This window comes from Lygodium microphyllum, chromosome 26, assembly GCF_053477565.2.
Source record: "Lygodium microphyllum isolate KBCC chromosome 26, Lygodium_microphyllum_v1.1.10, whole genome shotgun sequence".
NCBI lineage: Eukaryota > Viridiplantae > Streptophyta > Polypodiopsida > Schizaeales > Lygodiaceae > Lygodium > Lygodium microphyllum.
Window position 1 is genome coordinate 75,877,154 of NC_141160.1, and position 22,657 is coordinate 75,899,810.

General features: G+C 46.1%; 1 protein-coding gene across 2 annotated transcripts in view; it reads left to right on the forward strand.

The window, feature by feature from the left end:
- Positions 1–22,657, forward strand: part of MPS1 (multipolar spindle 1) — a 63,138-nt gene that overhangs the window by 39,139 nt on the left and 1,342 nt on the right. For both annotated transcript variants that reach the window (XM_087668091.1, XM_087668092.1), the window contains one exon: positions 22,299–22,415. In XM_087668091.1, the coding sequence (XP_087524217.1) occupies positions 22,299–22,415 (117 nt within the window). The remainder of the gene's footprint in view (positions 1–22,298; positions 22,416–22,657) is intronic.

The following is a 22,657-nucleotide window of genomic DNA, read 5'->3' on the forward strand; positions in this document are numbered from 1 at the left end:
TCTTGGACAAAACCTGTTTTTGTGGGCTGGATGATATCTGGCATTAGTGGGGCTAACCTGAGAGACTGATTGCCTTTGCAGGGATCTTACATGTTTTTGTAAATTTAAGTACGTTTTAACTTATCATAATCTATGTAACGGACTAGCTTATCCCTCATTAAGAAATTGTAGAATTAATAGCTTAATAAGTAATCCTTCTTTTATATACTAAACCTCGTTATCTCCGTTCAGCCATCCATCGCGATTACTGTTTATGGCTGCATCCTCGATTTGTTGTGGGCGGCTGGTTCTTCGGTTTGAATGGGTTCAGGATTAACCTCTGCTTGCGCTTCAATATCGTGTTGAGTTCCCTTGGCAGCAGCTACTTCTTCTCGTTGGGGAGCTCTTTGAGTGTGATCTCGCTAAGTATCTCGATGTCTCTTGGGAGCCATGGAAGAAGTTGATGGATTCAAGCAGCACTCTCGTGTAGGTGTTCAGAGAGAGAGAGAGAGCTCCACTATGTGATGTCCAATCTATCTCCACTTCCTTTGGGAATGAGGTGTATCGATCCCTCGGAAAGTCTTTCCAGTATGACCCCTGATGCCATGATGTCTTAGAAATCTGAGATGAGGCCTACACGAGTGAGATTTCAATAGCTAAAGAAAAGGACTTATCTAGTCTGTCTTCTCTTGGACACTTGCTTGAGGGCAATTCCAGAAGACATAAACAGGCCATCTGTGAAGAAGAGTGTGGAGGCACTGCTGGGGTTTGTGCTGAGGAAACATAGAGTGTACGGCTGTTGGGTTTGACTCATGTCTACACTCACGAGGGAGTGTCAGTGATCTTTAGTAGGACACTAGGGCACTTTTTACTCTCTCTACAATAGGGTTTTACCCCCAAATTTATTTCTTTTATTTATGTGCCTATGTTACACAATTTGGGCACTTATCATGTTTTACTCTCTTTAGGTGTGAACATCCTCTTAGAACCCTAAGGTTTAAGGGTTGTACTTTATACTTGCACCTTAGACTTTAGACTATTGCATTGGGTGTCATGCTCTCACACTCTTCACTGTCAACTCTACTCTCTGCTGAGCTTCGATCAATCCTTTATCTCACAATTAGTATCAGAGCAGAGCTTCAGCTCAGCTGACCTTTCGGCCATCGTCAGCAGCTCCTTGGCCATCATCAGCAGCTCCACCACCACCAGCAGTAGGTCAGCTCCCAGGCAGTGCCTTTGCCTGTGCTGCCACCACCAGGTAGACCAGATGAGCGCCGTTGCCCCAGGTGCCGCCAGTCCAACTCTCTGTGCTCCTTCCTGCACCACCCTGCCAGCCCTGCACCGCCACTTGAGCCAGATGCCGCTGCCAGTCTGACTGTGCTCGCCTGTTGCCTGCGCGACCTATGTCTCCAATCAGGCGCTTGCCAGCCCACGTCAGTGCTAGCAGAAAACGCCCCGTCTGTTCTCCACCTGCGCCTCTGCTTCCTGGCTCGCCAGCGCCAACTGCCGCCACCAGTGAGTCCCTGATGCAGCTTGGTCTGCACCGCCACCAGTTGAAGGTCTGCTGGCCTCCACTGCCAGAGCGACCAGCTGAGCCGCCAGCTCAGCCACCCATATCAGAGGTAACAAAAGGCAAAATTTATCAAATTTTTATTCAAATTTAATTCTATGGAAGGGGCTTTTGCCCAGATAGGCAATCTCTGTTCCAAAACGTGTTTGGGACACAATTATTGTAGATATTTTGTGAATTTTGGGTCAGACATTTGGGGCTTTTTTTGTCAACTCAGAGATTGGCAATTGTACCTCTGTGACAGTCTGAAGAAATAGACTGAACTCATGCATTTTGGGACAAGAAATTTTGGGGCTTCTACATTTTCAGTGCTGCTGAGCATTTATTGCACCTTGGACATTGTGCATTTCAGGCAGTTGTTGACAGAGATTGGCCATTGTACCTCTGTGACAGTCTGAAGACTGAACTCATGCATTTTGGGACAATAATTTTTGGGGCTTCTACATTTTCAGTGCTGCTGAGCATTTATTGCACCTTGGACACTGTGCATTTCAGGCAGTTGTTGACAGAGTGTGATTAAATTTGCTAATTACAGCAAAGTACGTGCTGTAATTTTTGGAAATTCTCATTTCCAGGTTGGTCCAACTTGAGATATTGCTCTTTTGCTCTATGATGAGTGATATTTATCATGGAAAATCACGGAGGTGATGTATTTACATATGTATCCAAGGAATGGATGGCAACGACTATTCCCTCTGGTCCTTAATGATGAAGAATGTGTTGATTGCAAAAAATCTTTGGGATTATGTTAGTGGTGAAGAAGTTAGGCACAGAGTTGTGGCTCCTGCTATTCTTCCTCCAGGAAGACATAGACAACGGGAAACTTAGCTTGTTCAGCCCGCTCCAGCTTAGCTACTTCCCTAGAGATCAGCAGTACAAAAGGCATGGGATACAAGGGATGTAGAGGCTTTGTCGCTGATTGTATTGGCAGTTCAACGGTCTATCATCCCTCACATTCGGTTTGCAACTTCTTCACGAGAAGCATGGTTGACCTTAGAGTAGATGTTTGGTGGAAAGAACAAGACACACATATTTTTCTTGAAGAAAGAGCTTGAGACTGTGAAGATGGATAAGGGTGATTTTATGTAGGATCTTCTAAATAAAATTCAGGACTTGTGTGAGCAGCTTATGAATGTAGATGAGTATTACTCAGATGCGCAATTGATATCTATTACCTTGAATTCATTGCCGCCCTCGTATTTGGCTTTTCATGCTGCCTTGAACCTCACCATGAGGATTTTCCCACAGCCACTTACTTTTCTTCAGTTGGTTAGTTTGCTCTTAGAGGAAGAGTAAACAAGAAAGAAAAGTGGTGTGGATGTCATAGCCTTTGAGCAGGCTTTTATGGCAAGGCAGAAGGGCAAGGGTAACTAAACTAAAAATGCTCTATAGAGCTCTGGGACTTCATGCACTTCATAGGGCAGCAAGAAATAGGGGGGCACGTAAGCACAAGAAGGGCAAGTGCCACTATTGCCAAAAGCCAATACACTACATTGAATGTAGAAAGCGCATAGCCAAGGAGGAGTTAGGGATGTTTGTTTTTGATGCACCTTCTATTGCCACTGAGTCCACGTCCTTTGTTGCAAAAAGGGGCTATTATTTTTACACATGGAGTTATGACTCTTCTTGGGTTGATAGAGCATTTAGCTCTACTGAGGATGGGAGTACATGGTTTTTGACAGTGGTGCTTCTAGGCACATTACATCTCACAGAAATTTGTTCGCTTCTGTTATTGTAGCCTCGATTGGCAAGTTTGTACATTGTGCCAATAATGCATCATAACCTGTTAGAGGCATTGGGGAGATTGTGTTGACAACCATTGATGGCTCTATTCTCTGCTTGCAGGATACCTTGTTTGTGCCAAGCATAAAGAAGAATTTGTCATCTACTTTTCTTTGGCAAGGTGTGGTTTGCAAGTTACCTTTGATGATGATAGATGTATGGTCAGAGATAAGAAACACATGACTTTGGTTTTGACTGGCACTCTATGTCATGGGTTATATGAGTTGGATGCTTTTTCACTTGATCAGTCAGTCTATCTAGCTATATCACAGGTGGAGTTATGCCATGCTCGTATGGGTCATGTAAACTATGGTAGCTTGATGCTTATGCAGTGTACACAAATACTTGATGGTTTGCCTCTCTTGGAGAGACCTCCTGAGCATATATGCGAGGGATGTATTTTGGGAAAAATGCATCGTTTTTGGTTTTCCCGTTATGTTGCTTCTAGGGCAATTGCCAGATTATAGATTGTGCACTTAGATGTATGTGGCCCTATGCAGACAAAGTCATTGGGTGGTTGTTACTATTTTGTCACTTTCATTGATGACTTCACTCGTTTTGCTATGTCTACTCTTTGGTGAAAAAGTCAGAAGTGTATGATGCATTTTTGGCTTTTGTAGCACTTGCTGAAAATCAATTTGACTGCTGGGTAAAGACTCTTTGTTTGGAGTCTTGAATAGGTGCCTCACCAAGGCATTAAAGAATGTCACACATTTTGAGGCTTGGAAAAATTGGAAACCTTTTGTTGGACATTTTCGTACTTTTAGTTGTCTTGCATATGTACACATTCCCAAGGTACTTAGGAAGAAGCTGGATAAAAAGGATTACATTAGTGAGAGCAAAGGATATAGATTATATGATTCTGTCTCTAAAAAGATATTTGTCAGCAGGGATGTGGTTTTCGATGAAAAATCAGAATTATCCCTTATTGGTTTTGACACATATCAAGCTGCCAATGATGTATTTGAAGGGTTGCTGCCCATTTCTTTTGGTGATATAGCTAGAGATTCAGCAAGTAAACTTAATGTTCAGTCAGCTGCTCCATTGGGTAATGCAGAAAATCAGCCCATGGCTGATCTGAATATTCAGCAAGGTGTTGAATTTGAAATTCAGCAAGAGCTTGTACACAGTCAGGAGGCTAGGTAGATGGTATTCATAGACTATGAAAGATAGTCATTTGGATGCTCCTATTGTTGGTCATACTAGAAGGCAAGCTTGTATGCACGATGATGCACATACCATGGAGTTTGTTATGGCAGCAGATACACTTGATGATGAGGAGCATGAATGTTTTGAGGATACACAACATAGTGTGCATTGGATGGCAGCAATGCAAGCTGAGTTTGATTCCATAAAAAAGAATCAAACATGGGATTTAGTGTCCTTGCATGTTGGGAAGAAAGCCATTGGTACAAAGTGGGTCTATAAGCTGAAAAGGAATGTAGATGGATCCATTGACAAATATAAGGCCAGGCTTGTGGCCAAGGGCTATGCACAGAATAAAGGCATTGACTATGAGGAGACATTTACTCCTACATCCTGCATGACTACCATTAGGTCTATGGTTACTTTGGTTGGCCATTATGAATGGATTGTGCATCAACTTGATATAAAAACTGCATTTTTACATGGTGAACTTCAAGAAGAAGTGTATATACAACAGTCCATTGGTTTTCCAGTTAAGGGATGTGAACACTTGGTTTGCAAGCTAAAATGGCTTTATATGGTTTGAAGCAAGCTCCTCGAGCTTGGTATGCAAAGATTGATGCCTTTTTACTCAGCTAAGGGTTCATAAATAGCTCATCAGAGTCTACCCTTTACATATGTAAAGAGGGGGGATCCTTGCTGGTTATATGTCTACTATATGTTGATGATCTTTTGCTTACAGGGACACATGTTGATCAGATTTCAACATTCAAACAAAATTTGCAACAAACTTTTGAGATGTCAGATTTGGGGCCTTTGTACTATTACTTGGGCATTCAATTCATTCATGATGCTAGAGACATTGGATTGTCACAATCAAGATACATTGGTAAACTTCTTGAGAGGTTTGGCTTACAAGATTGCAAGTTAGTTTATACACCAATGAAACCTGGACTGAAGTTGTCATTACATGATGATAGTGACTTGTTTGATATCCATACATATGCTCCAACAATTGGATGTCTTATTTGCTTATACAACACAAGGCCAGACATACAGTTTGCAGTTTTAGCCCCAAGCAAATATATGCATTAGCCATTCATGTCACATTGGCAAATTGGCAAGTGTGTTTTCCGTCACTTACAAGGTAGTAGGAATCTTGGATTGTTTTATACCAAGGGGGGACCACTGCACTTACATGCTTACAGTGATTTTGATTGGACTGGTGATTATGATTCTTGTCACTCCACTGGTGGCAATTGTTTCTTTCTTGGCTCATCTTGCATCTCTTGGCTTAGCAAGAAATAATCCACTGTTGCCACATTGTCATGTGGAACTGAATACAAGGCAGCTTTCACTACTACACGTGAATGCGTATGGCTTAGACGCTTGTTAGCTGATTTGGATGCATATGTCATGGAGCCTCCTCCTTTGTTTACTAACAGTCAGAGTGCCATTGCAGTGGCACAGAACCTAGTGTTTCATGCATGCACGAAACACATTGAGATCCATTATCACTTTGTTAGAGAGGGGCTACATGCAGGTGATATCAACCTTGTTTATTGTCCTATCACCAGTAATTGGCAGACATCTTCACCAAAGTTCTTCCTTGTGACAAATTTGAAGCATTTTGCAATGCTTTAAATTTGATCTTCTTTGGTGGACAACCCTTGTATCTTGATCACTCTTCACTCCAGGGGGGTTTGTTGGATTTGACTCACCTCCATGCTCATAGGGGAGTGTTGGTAATCTTCAGTAGGACACTGGGACACTTTTTACTCTCCGTACGAGAGGTTTTTTTCCTTGGACTTATTTATTTTATTTTATGTGCCCATGTTATACAGTTTGGGCACTTATCGTGTTTTACACTCTTTGGGTGTGAACACCTCTTACAATCCTAAGGCTTAAGGGTTGTATTGTACTTATACATTACACTTCAGACTATTGCATTGGGTGTCGTACTCTCACACTCTTCAATCACTATAATTGCATTCTCAGTTGAGCTTTGATCCGTCCTTCATCTCACAATGACCATGACAGAAGCACAACAAGACAAACACAGTCACAAAAAGCAAAACTCAAAACTTAAACATAGAAACTCAGTTCCCCCCACCCTCCAAGTTGCTCCCTCCCTTGCAGCAACTTTCCCCCTCAGGTAGCATTGCGACGTGATTGGTAGTTTCCTCAGAAGGGCCGTGCAATGGAAACCTTTGGTAAGACGCCGGCGCGCTCAGGGAGTGCCCCCCAGTCAAACACCTTGCGTATCGTCCTCTCTGAGGAGCAGCTCTTAGCCGTCCGAGCTAAGGAGCTGGAGCTAAAGGAAACAACGATTTATGGTCAGGTAGTAGGACATTCCCTAGCCAAGGCCCAACTTCGGGACTGGCTTCACTCCATGCTGCGCATTGGCATAGCGCAGATGATGGAGGCGGTCCTAATGGGCCAAGGGATTTTCATGGTCAGGCTCAGCTCTGCAGATGTAGCTCGCGAGTTGCTTGCCAGTTCACCATATGCGTCTACGAAGAGGGTCATATACATGGTCCCTTGGTATAGTGGCTTTACTGTGGAGGCATTTGCACTCCACAACAGGTTTCTTTGGAACCCAGTCACCCTTCTTTTTCCCGGCCTGGCGATAGAGTATCGCCAGTTGGTGGAAGACTTTGGATAGCTCTTTGATACTATCCTTCCCGCGTCCTTTGCGGATGCAGTGACAGCTTGCAGGAGTCCCAAATATACGGGTGGCAGTGAAAGAGGTCAAGAATATCCCACAGTTCTTAGAGATTGAGGCGGGTGGGCACTCCTTTGGGCAGCAGGTCATTGTGACGGAACAACAAGGACAATGCTTGCATTGCCACGACTTTGGGCATCAGGCAACAGGTTGCACACGTTTCGGAGACAAGGTGGCTCCGTCGACAGGCCCGCAGGTGGATGCTGAGGGCTTCACACAGGTCTAGAGACGACAGAGAGGGAGACGGCGGGGGGGGGGGCAGCCAGCGTCTCAGGCCCAGCCTTAACAGCAGGGAGCAGGTGGGCGTGCGACGCCCCCTCGGCAGAGCACTCCACAGCCCGCCTCACCCGGCAGGACCGCAGCCCCCCACATCCACCACCCACGCCACAGACTACCTCTCCTGAGTCCCCACAGTCCCCACACCCACCTCCCTCCACATCCCATGCCCCCCCTGCCCCCCTCCCCCCTCTCCTCCCACACCCGCCATGTACCTTCATCCATCCCTCGATCATCCTCCCGCCACCACCCCTTGTATCGAGCACCCCGCTTGATCCGCACTTGGTTCAAGCGATTTCCCCTAGATCCACCCCCCCTCCTCCCACAGGAGGTGATGAGCCATACACGCCTACATCCTCTTCGCACCAGCAGTCCTTCCCCTTCCATACAGCCACCAGCTCATCTACCCTTGCTGCCCGTCACACTTTCCCGATATAGGCATACCTGTTGCCACAGGAGTTTTTCCGTAGTGGCCCATGGTCCTACTTGAGAGTTGCGAAGCACGGAGAGTTCCCACTACCTCTATAGGTAGGGATCTTCGTGGTTCATAAGTCAAGGAGGGGCAAGGTCCATCTACTAGCACCACCGGATGGACTAAACTACGCATTTTTTCTTCAGTCCTCTCACTCAGTGGAGTGGGCGACGACACAGATAGAGGAAGAGTTGAAGAGTCAGGTGGCGGACCACACCTCCCAGTGGATGGGAGAAGGACTAGCATTGTTTGCACAGCAGTGGCTTGGTTGCATGATGGATATTAATTGGTGGGCTGGTGCCGAGGTCCCTCACCTGAGTATTATCTTTCGAGCCCCTCCAGAGTGGAGAGCTCCGAGGGATGTGATTGAGTGACACTTGGCACAGGTGGCCCGTTTCTACCAGTGTATAGAGTCTCGACTCTCAGCATGGCTGATAGATGTATTGATAGTACCACTTGGAACTTCTATCACTCCTATGGTTCGGCCGAGGGCTACCATGGGGGATTGGAGTTCGCCGTCTAGACCGGCTGCAAAGCGTACCTGCATGCCTCATAGCTCCTCTTCTTCATCAGTGGCCTCCACACTGAATAGATGCCTATTCGGTTAGTCACAAGTTTTCCCATGAGCTTATACCTTGCATCTTGCAATGTGAATAGCCTCCACTACAGTGGGGCACGTGGTTCCGGGAAATTGATTGTTCGGCAGGAGTTGCAGCCTGTTCTTGTCGGATGGATCGACATCTTACTTCTACAGGAGCACAAGCTCACCCCCACCCAGGCCCAGTTGGTAGGGAAGGTACTCCCAAGTAGCTCGCACACTTACTGGGAGCACGCTATAGGTGCCCACGGCAGGAGTGGAGGCGTATGCACCTCTATTGGTCCGAGTCTTACCGCTTGTATATGAGACCACAGGACGAAAGTGGTAGGGAGGGTGCTATGGATCAGATTGGATATTGGGGACTCGTGCCTTGGAGTCCTTAATATCTATGTCCCTACGGAAGTTAGGGCATGCAGCAGGTTCTGGGTAGAGATCGCGGAAGGACTCCGAGAGGTGGACTCCTGGATTATTGGAGGAGACTTCAACAACCTGGAGGCTTTGGAGGACCAGTAGGGCAAAGGGAGAAACTACCATGGCATGGCTGGGGAGGAGCAGGAGGCATGGGAGGTCTTTCTACTGGCAGTAGGAGCACATGATGCCTGGAGAGACCCTGCCTTCCACAAGAGGGAGACGTCATTGGACTTCTCTTGGTGATACAGGTGGCTAGGTGGAGTCCTGTTGGAGCGGTTGGACAGGTTTTATGTGGGAGAGTGGGAAGGCTCTCGGGGAGGCTAGAATGGACAGTTGGTGGACACCACGTTGTTCGATCATTGCCCGGTTCTCTTGACAGTAGATACCCCCCAGCATTTGCCCTAGATACACGATTTTCTCGGATTCCTGACTCGATCTATAGGAGGGAGGAGGTGACGAGACAGATAGAGCAGATTTGGACCAAAGAGTGGAGCAGGAGGGGCCAGATCACAGAGGAGGTTGCAGAGGCCCTAGTTGAGTCGAGCAGAATCTGCCAAGAGGCAGCCATACAGGCCAGGTAGCAGAGCTGGGAGAAGGAGAGAGCACTCCGGTGAGACCTTGCAGCCACGCAGAGATTATTACAGGAGGCACCAGGGGATGCCACTCTCCACGCACAAGAGGTGCGTGCGCGAGCAGCCATTGCTAGCCTAGAGGACAGGCGCTGAGTTCTGTTTCCGCACCTCAGCAGCTTTCTGGGCGCGGAAGGGGGACACGATGTGTAGGGAGTTTTTCAAGGTGCACCAGCCTCGCACCTCAAGAGAGCAGATACGCAGCCTTCGAGATCAGTATGGGAGGACCCATTGTAGCCCAGACGAGGTGATGGAGATTGCCACTGACTAGTATAGTCGCCTCTTCCAGCAGGAGACAACCTTAGCGAGAGGACAGCGATGTAGACAGCATGTTTGGGATAACATCTCGTCCCTCATCACAGAGGAGATGGGACGCTCCCTCTTAGCCCCCTTCACAGAGAAGGAACTAGAGGAGGCTTTCCATACACAGGATGGGCAGAAATGTCCGAGAGAGGATGTTCCCTCTAAGGCTTTTTTCACTACCTTCTGGGAAGTGGTGAAGGACCCCCTATTGATGGCCTTTCAGGAGATTTTCACTTCAGGACAGATGCCAAGGAGTCTTTCGGCATGCCTTATCAGTCTTCTCCCCAAAGGGGGAGACCGGTTGGAGCTTAACCAGTGGAGACTGATCACCTTATTGTCAGTGGCCTGTAAGGTGCTGGCAAAGATGATTGGTAGGCGACTACACCCCTTGCTTCCACACATCATCCATGACACATAGACAGTCTTTGTCCAGGATAGGAGCATCCTGGACAATGTATTCACCTTCTTTGAGGCGATAGAGTGGGCCCAGCACAGTGGGCAGAGACTGGCCGTACTACTCTTGGATTTTGAGAAAGCCTATGACATGGTGGAGTGGGATTTCCTAGAGGGCACCATGGTGAGGTTGGGTTTCCCCTAGGCTTGGATTTTCGGGGTCTCTGCACTTTACAGATCGGCCACCGGCAGGGTTCTCATAGGAGGGAGACGAGGGGAGGAGTTTCGGCTGGAGAGATCGGTCCGACAGGGCTGCCCCCTAGCCTTGTACCTGTTCCTTCTCATTACAGAGGCGATGTCTCACTTCCTCAGGTCACGTGTGAGCGGATTACGTTGCCTCCGACTTCCAGTAAGAGAGGAGACCAAGTTGTTAGACTTAGAGTATACAGATGATACAACACTCTACATAGAGGACGACGAGTTGGTGGTGGAGAGAGAGAGGTTGGCTCTTGAGGTGTTCTGTTCTGCAGCGGGAGCAAAAATCAAGAGGCGAAAGCCGGTTGGTTTCCTCACAGACCCGGACTCTAGCACGGAGTGGGGCGTCCACCTGGGATTTAGATGGGTGAGCAGAGGACAGACTGTCCGGTACCTAGGGTTCCAGGTGGGACTCGACATCACTCTTGCCCAGGAGCTTCTTCCAGTCCTCGATTCTATTCAGGGGAAGCTGACCTACTGGAGCACGGCTTGCCTCTCACTAGCCGGCCGAGCCCTGGTGGTTAACCAAGTCCTCCTAGCGACGGCCTCGTAGATCGCCTCGCGTTGGTGCTTCTCCTCCTCTTGCATAATGTAGCTTTGCCGCCTAGTGTGGAATTTCCTTTGGTTCGAGTCAGACGGCTCCAGGGATTCTAGGGCCAAGGTGGCATGGGCGACCATCATACGACATCGGTCAGAGGGAGCGCTAAGATCATAGACCCAGAGTATTAGAGTATGGCCCTCCTGGGCAAGCTAGTTGTATGCGGCCTCACACCGGGAGGGCAAACCTGGAAGGTCCTATTGCGGAAGGGTCTTCAGGACTATAGACCGAGGCTTGGCGGTGAGTGGAGGCTATCCCTGAGATGGATCTTCATGTCATCCCAGATCACTCCCCCCAGATCACCCTTCCTACGCAGCTTGCTGCAGCCTCCGTAAGGCCCTAATCCCATAGCCCCCAGGCTGCCAGGAGGAGATAGAATGTTAGCCGGTGATTTGGAACCCCCAGGTCAGGGACCCGAAAAGGGGCACAGATTGGCGAGCGCCCCCACATCCAGTGGGCTGTTGAGCTAAAATATGCATTACTTGCTGATTAGCCTCTTAAACAGCCCCAAAACACACTAAAAATGCTCTTTTAGAGTAAAACCCTAAAACAGGGAGCGGTTTTCAGTGGAAACCCTAAAATAGGGAGCGGTTTGGAAAAGTTTAGTGGAAACCCTAATTTTTGGGGCGCCCTTCCACATCTATAAATAGATAGGCTGCCCCCATTCAGCAATCATCCTTGTTTTGCAGGTTACACCAGCCCACACAGCCTCTGCTGCTGTTGGCGCCCAGTTTCCAGCCTGCAGCCCGCCTCCATCTGCTGTCTGGCCATCATCGATTGCAGCCACATCATCTTCAGCCTGTCCATTGCTGTAGGCGACAGCTCTTAGCTGCTGGCGATTGCTCCAAACTGTCCCTGACTGTTGTTCAGTCTGCTGTCCATCATCTCCAGGGTTAGCCAGCCTGCGTTTTCAGCATTGTAGGCCTTGACACTCTTAGACACTGTTTCAGCCTGCTGTTTACAGCAGATTGTGCACAGTTTCCAGCCCCCGATCGGTGGTGCACTGCTGTGTTTACCAATTTCCAGCCTCCAAATTGCTGTGTTTTGGTGACTAGCCTGCTGCCATTCACTATTCAGCACTCCTATACTCTGACTAGTGGTCACAGACTTGGGATCCATCTTCGGTGGACGTCACACTCCGACATTGCTCTGCCCTTGAGCACACTGTACACTCTTACATTCATTTACAACATTCATTCACTTTAGAGTTGTGTTCTCTCTCTCCCTTCTTCTGTTTGTGTTTGAGTTTTAAGTTTTGCGTTTAGGGTTTGAGTTTTGAGTTTTGTGTTTAGGGTTTGAGCTTTGCACTCTGTGTTTGTGTATGTGTCTTTGTGTTTTTGTCGTGGTCATATACTTTGTGTGTCCTCAATGCAAACCTTAGCAGTCTTCTTAACATGGGTTGGTTGGGAGGTTGTACCATCAGGACATGGCGGGAGGTGTACAGGATGGCGGACGAGGAGGTGCTACAGCAAGTATCAGGCTACCATCGAGGAGTGGAGCTGAGGAGAAGGGAGATATACGTAGGAATATCTCAGGAGTGGCTTGCTCCCTCGATATGAGAGCCGATAGAGCCCGGGGAGGTATGGGCCGCTAGGTTTTCACCAACAGGCATCCCCTTACAGGTGGTAGGAAGAGTGGGTGGTGCTCCACCTCGGACCTTTTTCACAGTGCAGGAGGGGGGGCATCTGGCTCTTGACAGAGAGCACCAAGACCAGGGGATAGCTGTCCTTTCATGCAAGAGGATCTGGGTGGTTGGCCTTCAGGGGAAGACATGGCAGCTGGACCCTTTGGTCTTTTGGCAGGAGGTCAGGGAGTGGCGCCTCTGGTTTTGGAAAGGAAGGCCACTTGATGAGCTGGAGTGGGATCCGGGAGAGTGGCTTTGGCCGGCCACTGTGGTCGCCAAGAAGCCACTGAGGTTCCTAGAGTACACCGCCAGGATTGACAAACACGTACTGATGCAGGAGGATATGGATTGGGCGCTGTCACGTAGCAGGCATTGGGCGGAGCACAGCATCACGGAGTCGTTCAGACAGACCTTTTGGCGCCGCCAATGGGATAGCTAGAGGCCGAGGAGGGTATCGTCTTTTTTATGGCTGGTGGCACATGGAGGCTTGGCGGTGGGAAGCTGGCTTACCCAGATGCAGAAGGAGGGGGTTTGCAAGCGCTGCACACAGTAGTCTATGGAAACCCCAAAGCATTGCCTTTGGTCGTGTGTGGCGGCACAACTCGTGTGGAGAGGAGTATGCCGCATCCTTCGCTGCATAGCACCCAGCCTTGGATGTATCTTTTGGGGAGCTTTCTACTAGCAGGCGGTCAGTCAGGGCCGTTACCTTCTATATGAAGTCGGGATGCAGGATACGAAATTCATTATCGAGGCAGGGCCGTGCGCAGTGGTGGGTTTAGAGGCTCTATCCATCTGCCAAGTACTGGAGCCCACGGTAGACTGCTCTGAGTTATGGGAAATCATAGGGAGTCTTGCTGGTTGGCAAATCTGGAAGGCGCGGTGTCAGGTAGCTTTCGGCGGAGAGAGACTTTCAGTACAAGCGACCTTAGCAGAGCTCTGGATCTCCATCATCCACTCCCTTCGAGGCCGATGGGATCAGGTGTAGGGCGAGTCCAAGGTTCGTTAGGAGCTCCGATGTCATTTCATGCGTACTTGGGGCGGCCAAGATGTGTTCTTCGTGATGCAGGCAGGCAGCCCTAGATGGCGATACCCCCCCTCCATGGCTTCTTGCCCCTATCCCCCCTAGACTGCCTTGAGAGGCTTGTATATATGATGTATCTGTGACTTTCATCAGCTCTAGCTTGGTCTGTTGAGCATGAGTACTCCGTTGTAATCAGTTTTTTTAAGAAATATAATCAGCCACATGTTACAGGGAAAAAAAAACACGGAAATTCAAACACAAATAGAACAAGGGATAGAAGGAACACAACTCTGAAGTTAATGAATGCTGTAAATGAATGTAAGATTATACAGTGTGTCCAAGGGCAGAGTATTGTGTTGGAGAGTGATGTCCATTGGAGACGGATCCCAAGTGCTATGACCACTAGTCGGAGTGACAGAGTGAGAGAAACACTAAACGTTGATCACCAGAGAGTGAGGAGACTGAGGTGACTGCAGAGGATGATGCTTGATGATGTGGGTGAAGCGGAAAAACATAGCAGTAGAATGCCATAATGAAATGCCACAGTAGAATGCCGTAGTAAATTGCGGCAATAAAACGTAGCAATAGAAAGCGGTAGTAGAATGCCACAATAAAATGTGGTAGTAGAATGCCACAATAAAATGTGGTAGTAGAACGAGGCGATGGCTGTAGTTGTGAAGGTTGGACCGCCATGTGGTGGGAGACTGATGCCCGAGATTTGCACACAAGGGTGAGAAACCTGCATGAAAGAGATGAGACCGATGGGGGCAGCCTATCTATTTATAGATGAGGATGGATCCTCCCAAAATTAGGGTTTCATTGAATCTCTCAAACTGCTTTCCATTTTAAGGCTTTCATTAAATCGAGCTTATGTTGGGGTTGTTTGAGTGGCTAATCAGCATGCAATGCATTTCTTAGCTCAATACCCGCTCTCAGGCCCAAAATAGGGTGAGAAAGGAAGGCCAACTCATTTTGTCCAAGGCGTTCCACCCCAAAGTAGCCATGGCATTGGACAAAGAGTGCACCGTGGTTGCCTAGTGGCCTACCAACACTACAGAGGCGATGGTTATCTTACCAAGGGAGTCCAAATAGTCACCTTAGAGAGGATAGGGCATCGGAAAAAGGGTGCTCGTTGGCTACCTAGTGGCCTATCAAGCCCTACTACAGAGGCGGATGGAACTACAATAAACTGCGATTTTTGGTTTGGTGCTTTTTTTTTGGGTTTAAGTAAGAGATGGGTTGCGGTCAATTGAGGAGAAGATGAGAGAATGAGAAGGGATGGTTAGGTTCAACCCATCACAAAATAGACAAGTTACCCATCCACTTGAGGAGGCCGATGATGAGGGAATGGTGATGAAGTAATGGGGGGTTGGTATACAAACTGCCAGTGGAAACAATGTAGGATCCATCTAGTGGTGCTCTCCACTAGATGGATCCTACATTGTTTCCATCATGCTTTGAAATGCTCATGCAGTAGGTGCCACTTGGACAGTGTCCCTCATGGGGAAATTATTCACTTGCCTGCGAGCGCCCTAGTAGAAAGATGATGAAATCATGCAATGCAAGGGAGGGGAGAATGTTGAAGACAAGTGTCGAAACTTGTAGAATACCAAGAAGGTTAGGAATCCCCTCTCAACCTGGAATGGCGACGTTGAAGGAGGAAGAGGAGCCAAATGTCGGTCTTCATGTGGTGTTGAGAACCATGATGAGAAGAAGCATCCCGACTGGAAGAGTGAGATAGGAGTCACTGCCATGATAGCATTAAGAGAGATGCTATACAATCCGCCTCGGGAGGGAAAGCCTCCATGTTGGTAGAAGAGAAAAACTCCTAGCAAGATGAAACCATGAATGGAGTGGTGCGCATCCCATGTCTTCGAGTTCCAACTCCCAGTGTGGTAGAGGTGGATATGGAATGTAAGCTGAGGTTCTGAAATGAGTGTGATATAGCTTCAAGAGAGGAGGTTGGGATGGGAGGGAGAGAAGAAGAGTAATTGACTTGCTCAAATGAAATAGAAGCTATAGGTATACCTGATGATAAATGTTTGCTTCTTGAGCCCCCTCTATTAAGATTTACATACACTTGACCATCCAGATCATGCACACCGAAAGGCGAAATAGGAGAGGGTTTTGATTCGAACGACTCAAAAGGGTCGTACAAACCTAACACAGGGCCTGGCCAAGATGATGAAGATGGATTGCCAGTCGTACCAAATGTCATATTCTGGCCCTTCTTGAAGTGTTGTCCTTCGAAGCGTGGTATGTTCCATGAGAGTATCCTCATGGAGTAGGTCTCAGCCTCTCAGACTAGCGTGGCTTTGCTGCCCACATGTGTCTCTGCTGTCTCCTAGCATAATCCCGGATAGTGTCCCTCGTGGAAACATTGTTCACCTACCCAAGCAATGAGCCGCACTGAAGGAATGTTGATGTCAAGGACAAGAAGAAAATGTCGAAACTTGAAGATAACAAATGAAGGGAAGAAACCCCTCCTCAACCATACATGTCAATGTTGAAGGAAATGTAGTCTAATGTCGGTCTTTGTGTGGTGTGAGAACCATATGAAGTAGGATGAAGGAGAAGCACCCGAGTTGGAAGAGCTAGGGAGTAGCAACCACAGTAATAGCCACAAGAGATTCTTGAAGATCTGCCTCAGGATTTGAAGCCTTCATGTTGATAGAAGAATAAGACTCAAAGAAAGATGAAACCATAAGGAAACAACTAACACTCTGAGTCTTCAGCCCAGTGAGAACCGGTGCAAACATGCCATATTAGTTTTTAACTAAAATACAAATCCCAACATGTAAGTACTAGAAGAGACTAGAATTTGCACACAAGTGCTTTATATTGAGATGCTATTGTACTAAGAAAACAAAAATAAAGTAAAGCAAATGTAAGATTAAGGTGTAACAAAATATTAAAAGTGAGTAACTAAATAAATGCAGTGGAAGATAATTGAAAGACCTACAGGTAAATAGCCTAAAGATAGGTTGGCCAATGGATCCAATTGGGTAGCCTAATGAGCTAAGAGTAAAAGTAGGGCTAGACTAGCCTAAAGATATGCTAGCCTAGTGTACCCTAAGGGACCTAGAAGGTGCCAGCCTAAGGGTATGGCCACCATCATGCACATCCATTAGCAAGTCTCTACTAGGGAAAAATGTGGCAAGGGGGAGAAAATAATCTAACTATTGCTATGTTAGAAGCCCTAGTAAGAGTGGTGAGATGACCTTGTGTTGTGAAATCTAATGTGCTTCATGTGACACTAGTCACCTAGACCTACACATGTCGTAAAAGGTGTGGGTGGAGGAGGTTGTCCATTGGCCACATGTCGAGTAGTGCACCATTGAGGTGGGTGAATACTAGGAGGAACAAGAGCAATAGGTATAGGTGCTAGAGGAGTACCCCCTCTCAACTGCCATAGGGCGAGTACCACCTATGGGTGCAATTGCGGTCGTCGTGGAGTAGATCTAGGTGGAAGACCTTGGGCATTGTTATGACATGTCATCTATGTGATGTGAGTGCCGATAGTGAGTGAAATCCTATTCTTTTTAGGCAAGTGTTGCCAAATGGGTTTGTCTTTGTTTAGTCTAAAGAAGGGGTGTCACCCTTTTTAGGACCAGCCTTCTTTGCTTAAGAGTTCTTGCCCTCTTTGGATTTCCTCTTCTTCGAAGAGGATAGTAGAGCCCAACTTTGGAGTGGATGATATGAGGTCTTTTTGTGGATAGAAGAGTTGGCATTTGAAATCATAAATGGTTGGGCAACAAAACGACTTGCTGCATGAAGTGGAAATATTCAGGAGGCAGCTTGTTTAAAACCAATGTGATGTGATCACCATCTAACTCCGATGAGCAGGTGGTTGTGAACTTAATGAGTAACTTCCTATACTTGGCTATCTTGACCTTTAGATCATGTCATTTCTTAATGCAGAGATCATGTAGCTCGTGATCAAGATTGATACGTCAGGTTGATCTCTTGCCATATAATAGTTAACGAGATAGTTGCAACAATCAGATGATCGGGGAAAGTGTTGGAGCTATGAGTGAAACTGGAGTAGTAACCCTAGCACCAACTCAAAATTCAGTATAGCATTGTGAGATTTTCATTGATGGATAGCCTCGAGACTACTAGGTCGCAAAGACCTTGAGGCTCAAGCACCTACTGCATTAGATTTGATCACATCATAAAATTTGAGCCATTGAAATGAGTTTGCTAAAAGTGTTATTGGCAGTGATAATTGGAGTGTCCATGCCGAGTAGTGAGTAGGGTGGGGATCGGAGTACACTTGGGGATGTATCCCAAAGTGCCCACCATTCACTGGAGATGGGTGCGTAGTGGATCCATATGTGTGATTGGGCTGACTAGGCATAGGTATGGTCACTGTATGAGTAGCCCAAGGTGGATGGATAGGTGCATGATAGTGGATCCATATATGTGATTGGGCTGACTAGGCATAGGCATGGTCATTGTATGAGTAGTCCAAGGTGGAGGATAGGTGCGTGATAAAGAGAGAATGGGAATCCTTATGTTTGAGTGGCCATGAAATGTACAAGGGCACACCACTAGAAGAGGATGGATATTCGTCCATTTGAGTATCCATGGATACATGTCCAAAGGAAATGACAGGATACCCAACACCACATCCCTAGTTAGGTAGGCGTGCTTACTTGCGGGTACAACTACGGCATGTATGGGGGGCATTCCTAATACTAGAGTACTAGGGGTGCAAAATGGCAACCACTTTGGATAGCTAACATGTAGAACTGCAAAATAAAAGAATTAGGAGCAGAAACATAAGATTCAAATCCTATTGTAAGTGACATTGATGGAATTGACCCTAATGTGGATGATTCATGTATTGAGTCTAATCCTAAGCTTTTGAAAGAAAAAGAGATAGAACCCAAATTATCATGTGAAGTGGGAGGGATGGAAGGAAGTCACTCCTGATTCACACCAACGATACGCTCAAATGAAATAGAAGGTAATGTAACCAGTATATCTAAAAACGTACATTTTCTTTTAGATCCTCCTCTATCGACATTAGTATATTGATATTGGTCTTGGCCTTCATGGTAACTTACAATTGGATCTTGTACAAGAAAAGGAGCAGTACAGAGAGGATTCGGTTCATACAAATCAAAATGATTACACAAACTGGTCATTGGGCCTGGTTGTGATGAAGAAGAGGGGTTGCCAATGATCGTGAATGTGGTATGTCCTTCTTGAGTGGAGAGCTGGCTAGCCTCACCATCAAACTTTTACCGATGTGTAACTCCTAACGAAGAGCAAATTGTAGACAAAGAAGTGTAGTTGGGATATTTGCTATGCATGAATTCTTTGAACTCTATGTCCATCATCAGTAGAACATCTACCAAGGTGGATGAAGATGAGGGAGCGGATGTGTTGTTCTCCTCCCTAAGAGCATAATGTCACCTCGGGACCTCCCATGAAGGAGAAGTGTCAGAAGACACAATGGCTTCCTTGGAGTAAGGTGTCTTAGCCATTGTGAGTTGGTTATGTGTGCTTGTGTATCTCGCAAGTGTTGAATGAAATCATATGTCGAGACAACTTTTAGCATCATTGAGTGAATTAGAACCGCTCGTGAGCTGATAATTTTTCCAGATCTGCAATATTTTTTCTGGTAAATGTAAAGAAAGCTGTGATTAAGAACAAACCAAGCCTCTGTGATAGCCATAGGCTACTCTTCAATAGAGCACGGGCTTTGATACCATGTGAAGATATGCTAGGGTTTGCAGTGAAAAAACATAGAATATTAGAAAACATAACTAAAACACGATAGCTCTAACAAAAGCACAAAAATGCAAAATAGTGTAGAAGAGAATCTACTGAATCTGAATGAATGCTGAATGTGAATGGATGTATTTACACAATGCTCAAAGGCAAAAGAAGTCAAACAGCCAATGGATCTCATTGAAGGGGGTCTGAGGGAGGTGCTGGAGTGTGTCGTCGACTGGAGATGGATCTTGAGTGCAGTAATGACCAGTTGGAGCAAGGGTTGATAAAGTGCAGAAAATGCAAAAACGACCCACTATAGATGAAACACAGTTCAAGCTGATGCCAAAAACTCAAAGATGTAGGAGTTGGAGACTTGCACCTTTTTTAGCTTAACATTCCTCATCTATGTTTCTGCTCCTAGATAGTTGTGAGCTTGTTTTGCATTTCCTTCCTATAATTTCTTCAATCCCTTCTGCATGTCAGTAGCTGCCATAGATTTCAGCATCATTTAGCCCTCTTGTTGTGTGCGTGTGTGTGTGCATGTATATCATGCATACTCTAATGGGTTCTCCCTTGTGTGACTAGAGGGCACCTCCTTTGTCACCATTTTCTTGCTGATACCTTCAAACTCCATTAAGTTACTTCTTTAAGAATTTCATCAATAATCTCTTAACTTGATAATCTAGGATGTTTAATTGGTTGTTTCTTTCCAAACAAAAGCTTCAAAAGTTTGTGAAGCTTTTGAGCAGATTCCAACACTCTTACGGGCTGTTCCTTTCATGAATTTCATTTGATAGTGGGGTAGTCCCTTTTGGCATGAGCTCTAACTCACTCTTGCTTTGCCTCGACCTTGTTTTGAGCTTAACAAGATTGGTTTGATGAGATGACAATCCGACTCTTTGCCTTTGTGATCAGGTCTCCCCTTTGTCTTCATATCATCCTTTCAACCTGAGCCTTGATGGTCTTTGCCAATAACCAATTCTTTAGTACCAATTGGGAGTGCAAGGGCTTAGGTGGTGTCCCCATTCAAATCCTTCACTCCCAATGGTCCCCCATTTCACATGTGATAGCCGCACTAGGGTACCTTGGAGTTTTTCGATTCCCAACCCTTCTATTTGGTCACCTTGCCCCCTTTCTACTCATGTCCATCGGCACCCAATGTTTTGTAACCTGCTAGGGTGATACCAATACTTGCAGATGTGATTTTATCTTCCCTATGCATCACAGCACAGTCCTTTTTAGTTAGTGGGACATGTTGAGTCACCAAAAGTAAGCCATGCAGTATCCTTAATTTACATTCATTAATACCTGCTTTATTCCCTTGCAATAGACTTCTATAGTTATATAATTTTTGGTATGGAAGTCCCTTACACGGCTGCTTTATACTTTGTATTTTCCCTTGGGATATATTGAATGGAGGGGGATGTATTAATGGAAATTTTCTCTTCCCTGAAAGAAGAATATAAAATTTTCTCCTATAGCAGCCCCAAAAAGTGCTAAAAGCAACTATAAAAAATAAAATGCATTGTTTTTGAAATCCCCTATGAAGGGCATCCCACTTGATCCTTGATCATTCCATACTTTTGCTTCTTCCAGTTATCAGTTTTACTACCATCACCCACCTACCTCTCTTACTGTCCATACCCCCTCCACGAGCTGTTGCCCTGTTGCATCATCCATTGAGATAAACCCGGGTGCTGTTGTCCTGTTCAGGAGGTGATCACCAGGTGCCATGAGATCCGCCCAGCCTGTCTACTGTTTGCCCTGGTAGTGTCTGTGTTTTGCTGTCACCTCTTGCCATTGAACTGACCAGCATTCAGGAGGTCTGCCAAGCCTGCTAGTGCAGTTGCCTAGTTATCAGCCATCTTTGCCAGCTTCTGCCACATCATTATGACTGTTATGCAATGTGTCCTTTGCTCTCACAGCCGGTGTTCTCACATTCAGGAGGCCAGCCTTCTGTCATTATCATCACATCATCTTCCTGTGGAACTCCCATCTCAGCCAGTACACCTGCATTTTTACTTCCCAAAGTCTCCTATGGCATCCTGCTACTTAGTGGACTGCGTTTGGCTCCCTCCACTGCTGCCCATGACATCATCGTCATCATTGGTGGATTGCTGATGCATTGTTTCAAGATCTGTCTCGAGCATAACACTCCCGCAGCAGTTCACAGCACCTCTGACACTGCTCTCACCTCACCTCTTTGAGACACTGGGGTTTGAGGCCCCACATTGTATCGTTACACATTTACATTTGTTTATTCTGATACCCAACAAGGAAGTACTTGCAGACTTTTCACTCATAAAAGTTCACCTTCCACCAAGTTGCCCCAGATGCAGATGATATTTAGAGGCTCAGAGACATGGCATTTAAGCAATTTTTCTTAATAGAAGAATCTTTCTATTGGAAATGAAAACTGTACCCTATACTCCTATGGGGGAGACTGCTTCAGCTTCTGCCACGTACATTGTTGTATATTCCAAATGAATAGCTTTTTGGCAATTAAATTCTCATATTTTAGTAATATTATTCATGGTGATTTTTGAAAAAATGTTCTACTGTGTTTGCTTAGAATTCCTTAGTTCAACACTTCATGGATTGAATGATTATAATGTTCATCGAATTTGTGCATGAAGACTCATTATTTATGTAAAAAGTTCTTTTTCTGTAGTCAGGTAAGAGAAATGGGAAAGTCTTCTTGATTCATGTTTGTATGAAATACTCATCTTGATGACATGAACTACAAAGTCATGTTAATTCATTGATGGGCATGCACTTTTTCCTCCCAGGTACTGTTTGTCACCATTTGGAGGGTCAAGTTCATGAAAAGGTTGCTGTGGACAGAATCGTTGTGAGCTTAGCCTCCCAAATGGTGGAAAAAGTTCTGGCCTTTTGTGCCGAACCCAGTAATATTTCTCCCCTTTCTCTAATTCATTGTTGTACTCTAGTTTTTGAAAGTATCTTCGTTGAGCCGAACTCTGATTGGAACACAAAAGGAAGTTAACCTTGAAGCACTAAGTTTTAACAGTGTTCTATGTTTCTTGCATCTGTGCTCGTTGAAGTTTTCAATACATTAGAGGTTTGACATTCGGGCTTGGGAACAATAGAGCTCTACTCGCCCTTTTCTTCGCTGATCAGTAATTGAGAT